The sequence below is a fragment of the Pteropus medius genome, unplaced genomic scaffold (genome assembly GCF_902729225.1).
Source record: "Pteropus medius unplaced genomic scaffold, Ma_sr-lr_union100, whole genome shotgun sequence".
Classification (NCBI taxonomy): Eukaryota; Metazoa; Chordata; class Mammalia; order Chiroptera; family Pteropodidae; genus Pteropus; species Pteropus medius.
The window spans coordinates 2,018,648-2,030,855 of record NW_024352789.1 but is presented as its reverse complement, the minus strand read 5'-3'; the positions used below and the strand labels follow the sequence as shown (position 1 = coordinate 2,030,855).

Genomic DNA, 12,208 nt, shown 5'->3' with positions numbered 1-12,208 from the left:
CCAGCCTGCGGGTAGCACCTTCTCCACGCTCGGGTCTCCTTGGTCCAGCACAGCGTGTACTATCTCAATAGAAGTGGTTTGAGAAAATGAATGATTTTTAGGAATAAATGCACGAAAATCAAGAACAGCTCCTACGGGAAGACTGAGGGGCCATTCTTTGGGCAGTCTTGGGAATCCTTCTCTCCTCAAAACTCGAGACGCCCTCCGTGGAGAGGCGAAGGGCCTGGGCCTGGAGATGTAACAAACTGCCCTCTCACTGAGACTCGCCACCCCCACCGTCACCCGAGCGCACCACCCACTTCCCGCCCGCGAATCAAAGCAGGACCAGACCTCCGGGTTCGGTCCGTCCGTCCTCGCTGGAATCAGAATCCTGCGGTTCAGGTTACTTTCGAGCTCCCTCTTTGCCCAGACGCTTCCTGAGCCGTGTGTTCAGCGCCACGAAGCTCCGAAATATATAGGGAAAGAAGCGTTTTTAAGCTGATGAAATTACACGCGATTATTTGCCTTTTCTTTCCTCTACAGTCACCAAACTTCGCTCGCGATGTCCTGGAAGCAAAGGTAGGAGTATCAAGGGTCCCCCCAAGTGTCACTCAAATATCCCGCTCAGCGCCCACCACGGTCTCTTCCTGCTGAGCCTCAGCGCTGGGGGCTGCCTAGCCTCAGCTGTCGGGGTGAGGGGTTTGGGGTCTGTGTACGATCCTTAGAGACGCGGACCTTCGAACCGGCATGGAAGGTATGTGGCACTTTCTGGCTACCTCTTCCCATTTTCCTTAAGAGTGACTCAGCCGCTTGGCTGTGGGGGTGGGAGGAGACAGGACAGAAAACTGTGAGTTCCCAGCAAAGGCAGAAGATTCGGTGTTTGTCGATTCATCCCTGGGTTCGAGTATGGAATGTCCAGAATGTACTCCAAGGAGCTGGACCTGGGAGCCTGCAGTACCCGCTCCCATAACACTAATTGTAATGACTAAGCCATGAAATTCTTCCAAGATTCATCCAGCTGGACCAGTCTCTCCATTTCCTTGATGTATCAGGAAGGAAGCCGAGGCTTCTCAGGACGGGACTCCTGAGATCGGTGACTCTTGGGGAGGTGGCCTGGTGCTCTGGGGGAAGTGACCAGGCCGTGATCTTATGGCAACTCTCTGTCATCACAGGGTGGCTGCTTTGCGTGTGGGGCCCGAGGAGCACCCAATCTCACAAGGAAAGGGAGGGGGCCAGACAGCGGCAAGTCATCAAGGCGGAGGTGAGATTCCTGAGCTCCATCTCCAGGTCTTGCGTGGAGCCTCCCAAGACGGGCAGTCAGGGATGCGGCTGGGACCGAGCTTGGAAGACCGTCGATGGGGTTCAGGGGGCACAGGATGAACCGCCCACTGACGGTCATTGACGAGGATGCTTCGATCCTTTGAAACGATCCCGGAGTGTGTGATCCGTGTTACTTTTTCAACTATGGCTCGCTCCTCTCTCCTCCACTGTGCGGCCCCACATCCCCACCTTCCTCCCCCAGCCCCACCACCGCCAGTGACTCGGGGTTGCCGCCCACAGTGGAAAAAGGGCTTCCGTCCTTGCTGTTTGCTTAGCTTCTGTAATCACAAGATACAGAGAAGTGTTTATTTTTGCAGAAAAGTCTAAACTCCAACATCTTTTATTTTCTCGCATGCCCCACGGCACTTGAATTCTGTATGGTGTGCGGCTCCCTCATGGTGATAGCCAATCAGCTGTCTCCCTCATGGCGACAGCCAATCAGCACTTGGCTCTACTCTCGGTGTGTTCCTGGCGGTCTTCAATGGGCAATATTGATAATGTTTGATAGATGCTTATTAAACGAACGACTTAAAGGAGAAGGAATTTCATGGGGGGCGGGGGGCTGGTGGTGGCCGTTGGAAGCAGAGGGGGCTCAAGGCGAACATTAGACCCAGGAGAGAAAAGACAGAAGGCAGTGTCACAACCCAGAGTCACACACCAGGGGACAAAGCGAACGCTTCCGAAGGCCCGAGTCACCCAGCAGCACACTGTCATTAACACGACCCCTCCCCTCCCGTGTGCTCCGAGCCTCCTGTGGCCAGCACGGCCGCGAGAAAGAGCTACGTGGTTTTCGACTCGTGACGTTCGAGAAAGCGCCCATTCCAGCCTTGCTGGGTAATTCCCTCCAAGGCGCTATCAGCTGGTGGGGTCCCCAACATCGTGAAGCAAAGGGGCACTCTAGCAGAGGCTGGGACCAAAGTCCAGCGAGAGACTCCTCCTGGAGACAGAAGACTCTCGGAGAGGAGGGTCGATGCCAGCTCTGACCCTTCGATGCCAGCTCTGACCCTTCCCCTTCCTCCATCCCAAGGTACCTTTTCTTGTGACCCAGTGCAATTCATTCTCAAAATGAGTCATGAAATCCCTACGCTTTAAAGTGGATGAGTTGCAAAAGGCAAACCCATGTAAGGAATTTCATAGCCAAAATACACAAAAGAATCACATATTGTCCATGGACAGATTTCCTTTAAAATTACCATGAAATTTGAATATAAATGATTGATGTCTGTTGTAGTTCTGACTATAATCTTTTGGAAACAAAGAGCGAAAAGCAGCCATTGCGATAGCAGAGATGAGCCAACGAGAAACTCATCTCTAGTATTGTAATAAAATCCAACGGGAAAAACGGATCCAGACTTTATTTAAAAATCGTCACACGCAAACCTTAGAAATGCTCGGATCCGCTCTATTACATGTGATGCACGTAACATCACCATCACCGTCAGCCTCATCATCAGCTGCACATCGAGCAAATCGCCTTCGTGACTCGAACGATTACCTTAAATATCTCACGCTCGTAGATTATGTCATGTTTTAAAGAATCACGATCATACATCCCGCAGGAAACTCAATATGTATAAACTACATTTTTTTATACTGAGTTTCATGATCTCGACTTCTGCTATCTCGTCTGCTTGCTCGTATAATTCTATCTTAGCTTTAGTTCTCTTAAATGCACCTGACCACATCGGCCAAATCCCATCCCCCACCCGTTTCCGGACACATCTCATTCGTAGAGTCCAGAGTCTCAGGTTGCCGACATCTTGAGAAATGAGCTGACTATCCCCAAATGAATGATGACCCTCGGGACTATGCAGAAACCAGGGAAGCGATGCCCCACAGACGGCAGTGTCGAAGGACGAATCTCGTGGTATCTGACATAAATGTTTACTCCTCTGATGTCTGTCCAGTTAAACTTGAAACGCTCAAGGTCAGGAAGTGTGTCATACCCATCTCTGCATCCTCACTGCCCAGTAGCAAAGCAGGGGGCAGAGCTGAAGCTAAAGCATCTGACCTGAATGAGCAAAAGGGGACATGGCAGGTCCCTGACACCCCTGGGGGCAGTCTAAAAGATTTCCTGGTCCCCTCTTGCCAGACACCTTGGCACGTGTGCAGGAAGAAGCTGCAGAGCTGGGATGGGAGTGTTGGCACGTCACCTCCCCCGGTTGAGAAAGCTGCAGCATGCTGGGGCCATGTGTCACCAGCCCAGCACGGGATAAAAGGCCTCCCGCCCTGGGCTCCACATCCACAGCCTGCTCAGCTCAGCCTCCTCCTGCCTCCTCTGCACCCGGTGAGTGTCTGCGAGGGGACAGGGCCTCGGCCGCGGGGCTGGGAAGACGGGCTCAGGTCTGAATGGAACCAGCGGGGAGAGGCCCACCGTGGGCAGCGGTGCGGGGAGGGCGCTGGTGAGGGGGGAGCCGCGGAGGGGGGCCGTGAACCCCAAAGCCACAGGCCCTCCGTGTTCCTTCCCACTCTGTTCCGAGGACGCTGTCGGGGACGCACACGGGCCCAGCTGACATCCTGGGAGGTGCTTTATCCACACGCACGTGTCCCCTCCGTGCTCCCGGTTGTCCCCGACAGAGCCGGGCTCAGAAAGCAGCGAGGTCACGGGGACGAGTGTGTGACAAACCTGTGGCGGGGGGAGAAGCGGGGCTGCCGAGGCTTCTGTGCTCAGAATGTTTCTTGTACTTGTTCAAGGTCAAGTTCCCGCCGAGATGTCCTGCCAGCAGAACCAGCAGCAGTGCCAGCCCCCGCCCAAGTGCGTCACCCCCAAGTGCCCCCCAAAGAGCCCAGCGCAGTGTCTGCCTGCGGCCCCCTCCGCCTGTGCTCCCAGCTCCGAGGGCGGCTGCTGCCTGGGCCACCACAGGCACCGCAGGTCCCACCGGTGCCGTCGCCAGAGCTCCGACTCCTGTGACACCGGCTATGGTCCGCAGTCCGGGGGCTCGGGCTGTGGCCAGGGCTCAGGGGGCTGCTGCTGACCTGGGCTCCGATGCTGGGACAAGCGACTTAGAAGAGACACGAAGCCAAAGGGCTGAAGGACGGCCCCAGCCGGACGCATTCTGTCCCGACGCCCCGTTCCGTCCTGTCTGAGCCAGGCTGTGGGAATGTTCTCGGTCGGCGGCTGAGCGCCCCCCCCCCGCCTCTCGGCCGCCTCACAGAAGATGCTACGCCTGCGTTTTCCAGGAGCCTGTGGGCTCCCCTCACTGTGTTATCAGCATGTCTGACCAGGTAGAAAAATAAAGCCTGTTCTCCTCACTCGCTCCTCCCTTGTCCTTTGACCGCTCCTCCCAAGGCCGATCGGGGGCCTCGCCAACCCCTAAAGGTCCCGCCTCCCACCCCAGGAACAACCCCGGGTGTGGGGCTGGGACGGAACCGTCAGGTTTCTCCACACGGAGGGGCGGCGGGGTGGGAGGGCGCTGAGGACACTCAGCAAAGGGCTGACTTCTCCTGTGCCACGCGGTGGCGGGGACCATCGGACATCGGATCCCCTGTCCCTATTGAGGGTGGCAGAGAGGACAAATCGGGACGAACGAGACCAAAGAGGTCGCCGGTTTCAGACAGAAAGGAGGGAGCAATGTCAGACGCGTCCTGAGCATCTCTCAGGAGACGTGAGCGGCTGGATCTCATTTGCATTGTTTCCGGCTATCGAAGGGTACTTTTCAACTTCGACAACATTAAAGAGACACAGCTGGGTTCCAGTTGCTGTGGGTCCCAGCTGGGGATGCTGTGGCCCACCTGCGGGACAGGGCAGCGTTGATCCATCCGCCGAGATTGCTAGTTTTGTGAAATAATGGCACAGTAGAGCAGGGGCCTGTTGCGGCCAGGCCCTGATGGCTTCGTACAGCCGGGCCCGCCGCGGAAGTTGAAATTCTTGCGAGAAAGCAGAATGTGAGCGTGGAAACTTTGCAGAGGACAAAACCTGTGTGATGCTTTGGGGATTCGCCTGAAAAAAAAAATGCGTTTTTAAAAAGTGGTACGCTGGACGTTATTAAAATGAATGCTGGTTGGAGGGTGAAGGGCACCCCGCTCCACCAGTGAACTCATCACTGGTGTTGCTGGGATGGGCTCCCGCAGGAAGTAGCCACAGGCATGGATGGCACAGACGGGCCTGGGGCTGGCATTTGCGCAGGCTTCGGCGCCAACGTGATGGCTTTCTTTTCTTAAATGTTAGCTTTTGTCATCCGTCTTTCTGTGCAAAAACTAAAGAACGAGGCTTGGGGTTCGGAACCTCCTAGGTCAGATTTAAGCCCCCCACTGCAAAGCATCACCAGGCTTCGGGCTGTTCACGGAGTGCAGACCAGAGACACGGGGACGGTCACAGGGGTCGGAAGCAATTGGGTGTGGTTCTGACACTGGGCGTGGTTCCCAGCCGGTGGGTGCGGTGGCCGCAGGAAAAACTGACCCTCTCAATCTAAGTGTGCATGAATGGGGGTCACGCCCTTACGAGGTGACCCCGGAGAGATCCCTTCGCCGTGTGAGGTTACGGTGAACAGGCAGCCATTCGGGAAGCGGGCGCTCGCCGGACGCTGAGTCAGCGGGCACCCTGATGGACCGCTCAGCCTCCGGAACCGTGAGACAGACTGCTGTCATTTTAAGCCACTCAGTACAGCCGCCTGGATGGACGAGGTGGATTCGCGTCACCTCGCGTGTGGTGGGCACCGGGGCCGGTTGGATAAACCCAGCCTGGGCAAAATTCAAGGCATGAAAATGGTTGATTCTGTGGGATTCATGAGGGCAGCCAGGGACTCTTGGCTCCCGGCAAATCCAACAACTTTGCTAAAGGGAGAAATGAGTGGATGTCCCCGTTAACATGGTTGCATAACGAACCACCCCAATATTTAGTATTCTTATAATTTTAGTTTTCTTGTAATTTTGTGAGTCAGGAATTCCGGAAGGGCTCAGCTGGGGGAGTCCTGTTCGAGTCCCTCATGAGTTTGCAGACTGATGTCTGGGGCTGCAGTCACCTGGGCTGGACATCTGTGAAGGCTCACTCGGTTGGCGCCGGCCGTCAGCTGGGACTCCATCCTGCGCACCTACGTCTGACCTCTCTGGCATGATGGTCTCAGGGTGGTTCCGAGACGACTCACATGGTACCCGGCTTCCCCCAGAGAGAGCCTCCCATAGGACCAGGGGGCATCTGCCTGGCGTTTTGTGACCCAGCCTCAGAAGTCACGCAGCATCCTTTTACCGTACTGTGGCTCGAGCTGCCACAGCCTGCCTAGATCCAAGAAGAGGCAGCATAGATCTCATCCTTCAATGAGAGGCGAGTCCAAGAATTTGGGGACATGTTTTATGGGGACATAAAACGACGACCGCGGCGGAGATTTGGGGCACTGCTCTCGTCCTGGTTCCGGTCCGCGTCTCCCCTTCCTGGAGTCCCAGGGTAAGTGCGGGTTCCCACGCGTTCGGGAAAGACTCAGGTGTCAGCCGCGTGATGACGTATTTAAGCTCTGAAGAGGACGGCGCCTCCTGCAGCCTCGTGCCGCTAGAATGCCACTGTCACAGCAACGATGTCTTGTGGAAGACGGCAGCGTATTTTTACACGTGTCACGTTAAATTATTTGATTCTTTAAAATTAAGATAAAATACAACTGAACACTAGTATACAGCCTGTGTACATCTGTCAGAAGCACTGTCGAAATGAAATCGGTCACCACGATCATCCAGAACGGCGTGATTTTTTTCACCAGGTATCATTCATAGCTCACCTCCTGCCCCCCGCCCTGCCCCGCAAAGCTCTCTGGTCAAAGGTGAGCATGACACGCGCTCCCCTGTCTCGGAACCATCCGTCAGCTCTCTGAGCCACAGCGCAGGTAACTAACAACGCCCTTGGCTTTGCAAGTCCCGTCGCTTCAGGGTGTAGACGGTGTAGACGGTGTAGACGGTGTAGACGGTGTAGACGGTGTAGACGGCTGATCTCCGGCTCCCCTTTCACTCAGGTCCATGGTTCGTTTTGTCTTTATTATGCTCTAGCTTGTTTTCCCCAGACACCCCCAGCGTCACCTGTTTGAAAGGGAAGAGGGGGCATGGGGACACCTGACCTCAGTGCCCACCGTCTTTGCCAGCACGTTCCTCTGCCACCCAGGGTCTTTGTTCGCCTGCCTCCCAGATCCAGACTCCCGCACATGGCAACTTCACTGCCTCCTTCGGCCCCCGATCCGCAGCTCACGGTGACTTCACTGCCTTCCAGTCACATCACGCCCGCAACGCCACGATTCTCAAGGATGCAAACCGCGCCTTAGACCTTTCTGAGATGTCAGCAATCCCCGTGGTTTGAATGAAGAGATGAAAAGTCATATAAACGACCAGCCTTCCGACACCCCGAGGGTCAGGGCCAGGAACCTGGGCGCCTCAGGGGCTTCCTGGCTCCCTCCTATGGGAAAACCGCGTGGGCATCTCCCGAGGGAGGGAGGGCTGGCTCTCCGGGCTTCACCTGCATCGCTAGGCTGAGGGTTCCGCCAGGAAACACCTACAGAGAGTCAGCCGCCTCCACGACTCAACCCCGCAACCCGCAAGCACTCTCTGTGGGGAGCTGCTACCTGAGCCACCACGGGGCCCACGGACGCCACTGACGCCACCGCTTGAGGGTCCCAGAGGCCCCAGGTGCTGCCACTGCCCCGGGGGCTGCTGTTATCCTGCGTTACGCAGACCATGGAGCATCAGCGCCAGAGGAATCAAAGAGCGGGAGCCCGCCCCGGTCTCCCCCACCTCCCGTCTCCCCCGCCCCCGTGTCCCCACCTCCCGTCTCCCCCGCCCGTCTCCCCGCCCGTCTCCCCGCCGAGCCCATGGTGGGTGCTCGAGACTGAGGCAGCCTAAGCCCTGCCAGCGTGTCCCTTCGCCTTCCAGAGCTCCATGTGACCCCCAGCGCGTGCCTCCGTCTTTGACCTCCACCTGGTGGCGTATAAAGAGCAGCACAGATCGAGCGCCACCTGACTGTGGGCTGGGCTTGGACCGCTCCACCGCCCACCCTCCCCTTTCCAGACCACCGGGGGTTCTCCCTTCTCCTCGCGCCCAGAGAACGGCCCTGGGCTGCATGCAACAGGGGCCGTGGGTCCCAGGAGGGGGGGTCTCTGGAAACCGGGTCCTGTGAAAAGTCAGGAGGTGGCAGGAAGGGGCCCGGGGTGTTTTGACGCTGATGTGAGCAGGGTCCCTGGTCACTGGGTATCTCTGCCGCCCGAGCAATGCTCGTCCCCGCCCGCCCCTCAGCTCTCCGTCCTGCACCTCGCCCTCCCAGAACCCCTCACGCTGAGCTCGCCCAGTCCGGCCCTCCCCCTGTACCCCGATGGCGGCTCTCCACTCCTCACGCCCTACAGCCTCTCCGCGCTTCCTTTGTTTGCCGGCTGCTCAATGTTCTCGCCCGCCCTCGCTCGCCCTGTTCTTCCTTCCCCGCTTGTGACTCGCTGTCCCTCTCACCCCTGTCGTTCAGCTGGGGACCCCAGAATAATGTTCTCATAGGAACTGCACGAGCAGACCCTGGGGATGCCAACATCAGATCCCATCTCCCCTGGGTTCATAAAGGAAAACTCAAGACTTTCTTTCACGTGTCCCCACCAACACTGTCCCTAAGCCCACCTCCGCCCTAACACACAGACCCCCCCAGGGCCTCCCTGAGTGGAGGGGAGTCTGAGCTGCTACATGTCTGCCCCTGAGACAGGGTCGAGTATCCAGTGCCGGGCAGTCCGGGGTGACAAAGACACCAACCTGTTAGACAAAGAAAAATGCGAAGGAAAAGCTTTATTCAGAACGAAGGCGAGGGGACCACTGAGCTCCTGGTGCCGCGGCCAAACCCTCTGGCGGGGCACTTGGAGGTCTCCGTGGAACGCGTCCCCTCCCCGGGCCAGAACGGGGAGGGGACGGGAACGAGGTGTGCCGGCTGGGGCTGGCTCTAGTCATTTCGAGCTTTCTTTCTTCAAATGTTGTTACTTAATCTCATGACCCCTATTAGCAGCAATCCCCCCCGCCCCGCCCCCGCCCCAGTGTGTCCATAGCCCAGGAGCCCCAGGCTGCTGACCACGGCCAGTGTCCCCGGAGTCGGGGCTCTGGTGACAGCATCGGTGGGACCACAGCCGCCCCCGGAGCTAGAAGCACAGACAGAGGGGCCTGGAGGCAGACACTGCGCTGGGCTCCTTGGGGGGCACCTGGGGGACACTGCTGCTGGCGGGACATCTCCGCGTCAGTGCGGGGGCCTCGGCCAGTGTTTCCCCACTGACCTGTAGACTCTCGCCCCCCAAGCCGAGCTGCTCCTCGGTCAAGATCAGGAGAGGAAGGGAAACGAGTCTGGTTCCGCCAGCTGGACTCCTGGGCGACAGTGTCTGGGGCGGCCGCACACGGCCCCGCAGGCGTACGTGGCGCCCTCTGGAGGTCGTTAGTGCGCACTACACCGCGGTCCCGACTCTCCAGGGCTTCTCGTCTCCCGTGCGCGCCTAGGGCGAAGGTGACAGTCCCTCGGGGGCGTGGACGTGAGCGCACGTCTGGGAGGACGCCAAGGGGAGGCCCTGAGGTCCCCCGCAGCGCAGAACCCCGAGCAGGGAGGCCGGCTCCTGTCCCGCTCCCCCGTCCCCCACCACCCCCCATCCCTCAGCCTGTCTTCCCACACCCCTCTCCTGGCTGAAGCTCAGGCACGGGTAGTCCTCATGGCTGCCCTCATAACAGGGACGCGAGACTAGATTAATGGGAGAAAAGCCCATTTACCACGTGTACGTGGGACGAGCACAATACGATGCTCAGATCATAAAATGAGGTTCAAGACATGACTGAACCAGAGACCTTTTTACACTTTGTAGATAAAAAAATATCCGTTTGTGAGAAATTGACGGGACAAGGAAAAAGAAATTACTGGTCATTAGGAATGTGGGCAAGGCTCGGTCATTCACCGATGAGGACCTGGAGCGAAATTTGGGCTCGGGCAGTAAATTACGAAAGAGGCGACAAGGTTCGTTTATAGGGACTTTTCGACTACGGTTGTTTAGTGATGAAGGGGCGTCTCCTGGTGCGGGAAGGTCACCCTTCACAGAGACGGTTATTTCCTGCATTCAGAGACCAGGGAGGGTGAAGGCACCTTCTGGCACTGGCCTCCTGTCAAGTACCTTTAATCCAAAGTAACAAAGAGGCCATCGTGGGACATTTTAGGGTGGGCTGTCTTGAGCCCTGATGGTAGACGGGGCCACCAGGCCCCAAGTCGGCCAACAGAAGGCAGCACACGCCAGCGTGTGAGGCCGTGTGGTATGCCCGCCTCTGTGGTCCAATCCGAGGTCAAGTCCAAATCCGCGAGCCTCTGGGCTCCTGTCTGAGGGGTTAGTGCGGTGGCAGCTCTGTGCGAACTTTGGTGCCCTGCTGGGGGTCTGTTTCCACAGACAGGCATGTGGACTTGACCTAGGCAGTGTTGTCTGCCAAGGCGTGGGCTGAGGCCCGCAAAGCGGTATGCTGGTACACGTAACGGCGGGATCTCCAGGGTAATACACAAGTTGCTGCCAGTTTCATTGGTGTGTGTGTTCCCACCATGGGAGATTTCAAGTGACCAGAGTGATGATGCTGAAGGCAGAGTTGGGAAGAGACACACACACAGCTGGCTGTCCAGGTCACGGTTGGACGTGGGAACAGACCAAACGCGGTTAGACTTATTAAGAAGAAGAACGTCACAGCCTCTTGTAAGTTTTGCCTAAAAGCTGCCAGAACTCAAAGCAAGGGTGGGTTTACAGCCCAGGTGGACAAGTAGTGGCTCCTTATCAGGGACAGACAAGGGCAAGTTCAAGAGAGGCTGGAAAGAAGGATGCCCACGACTTTCCAAGAAAAAGAATTGCAGAGGCCACGGCAGGAGAATCCTCTATCTGGAGGCCAAGGGTTTCCCCAAACGCAGGCCACGGCAGAGGGAAAGAGCATGGTTTACAGAACACCGCCTGTGGCACCGCTCCCCTAAAGCCCCGAACCCCGAGGGGCAGGCTGGGAGTTCCCTCTGCCCGCTCGGTGTGGAAAGAATGGGGTGGCAGGATGCCGAGAGTGACCCGCACGTGATCCACTGTGCGAGCAGCGCGTCCTGCTCCTTCGGAAGTGTGGTTCGCCTGGAGCCCAGCCCAGGATCCCGCATCAAATGTGTTCCTGTTCTGCCACGTCCTCTGCTCAGCCCACTCGGGGATGTGTCTGTGGCCGAGAGACCAGGGCGAGTGTCTCCCTGGAGCCCGAGGGGGCACTGAGCAGGATGGAGATGCTCTGAGAGTTGGGGGCGGGGTGGAGGATGGAGGAGGACAAGGAGGGAAGTGGGGAGCTGTGGACAACGCGGGAACCGCCTAAGAAGGGCTGTCCCTGTGGTCGGGCAGAGAAGTGATAAGTGACCTGGGATGGCTACTGTCCTACCGTGACCAGCCTGCTAAGGTCCAGCCCATGGCTCTGAGGAAGCGTCCCCTGACTGTGCAGATCCCAAATTTATATTGTGTACATATGTCAGGAGATGGCAGCTCTTTACCGATTTCTGAAAAACATCTCTACATCGATTTAAGTAGGTAGAATTGCAAGGGGCTTCACATGCCTTTGAAATGACACGAGATAGCCATCCCAGTGTTCCAAATATCGCTTGATGCATGTGTTCGGCCATCGCTTACTAACCACCTAACAATAGCCAAGAGCTATGGAATTCTTTAGAGGCACGAAAGCAAGGAAGTCAGTGCATCGTCTCAGACAGGTTTCTGTCCACGCACGGATTTTAGATATTCCTCCCGGAACTTGGGGGAAGGTTTCAAAACAGGGGAAAATGTAATGGTCCTAGATCTCGAGTTTCTGGGTGGGTTGCTGTTATGGATGATCGGATAAAAAGACGTGGGACGTATAGACAATGGGATACCACTCAGCCGTAAAAAAGATAAAATGTCGTCATTCGCGACAACTCGGATGGATCTTTGAGAGTATTATGCTGTGTGAA

At 57.0% G+C, this 12,208-nt stretch overlaps 1 protein-coding gene across 2 annotated transcripts; it reads left to right on the top strand.

Moving 5' to 3' along the window:
* Positions 1-3,403: 3,403 nt before the first annotated feature.
* Positions 3,404-4,373, top strand: LOC120592199 (late cornified envelope protein 3D-like). Of its 2 annotated transcripts, none has more exons than XM_039849783.1 (2): positions 3,404-3,586; positions 3,988-4,373. In XM_039849783.1, the coding sequence occupies exons 1-2, from the start codon at positions 3,478-3,480 to the stop codon at positions 4,272-4,274; spliced, it is 396 nt and encodes a 131-aa protein (XP_039705717.1). In that variant the 5' UTR covers positions 3,404-3,477; the 3' UTR covers positions 4,275-4,373. The 2 variants fall into 2 exon arrangements, with proteins under 2 accessions (XP_039705717.1, XP_039705718.1); XM_039849784.1 differs by having other exon boundaries at positions 3,411-3,586; positions 3,994-4,373.
* The last annotated feature ends 7,835 nt before the right edge of the window (positions 4,374-12,208 follow it).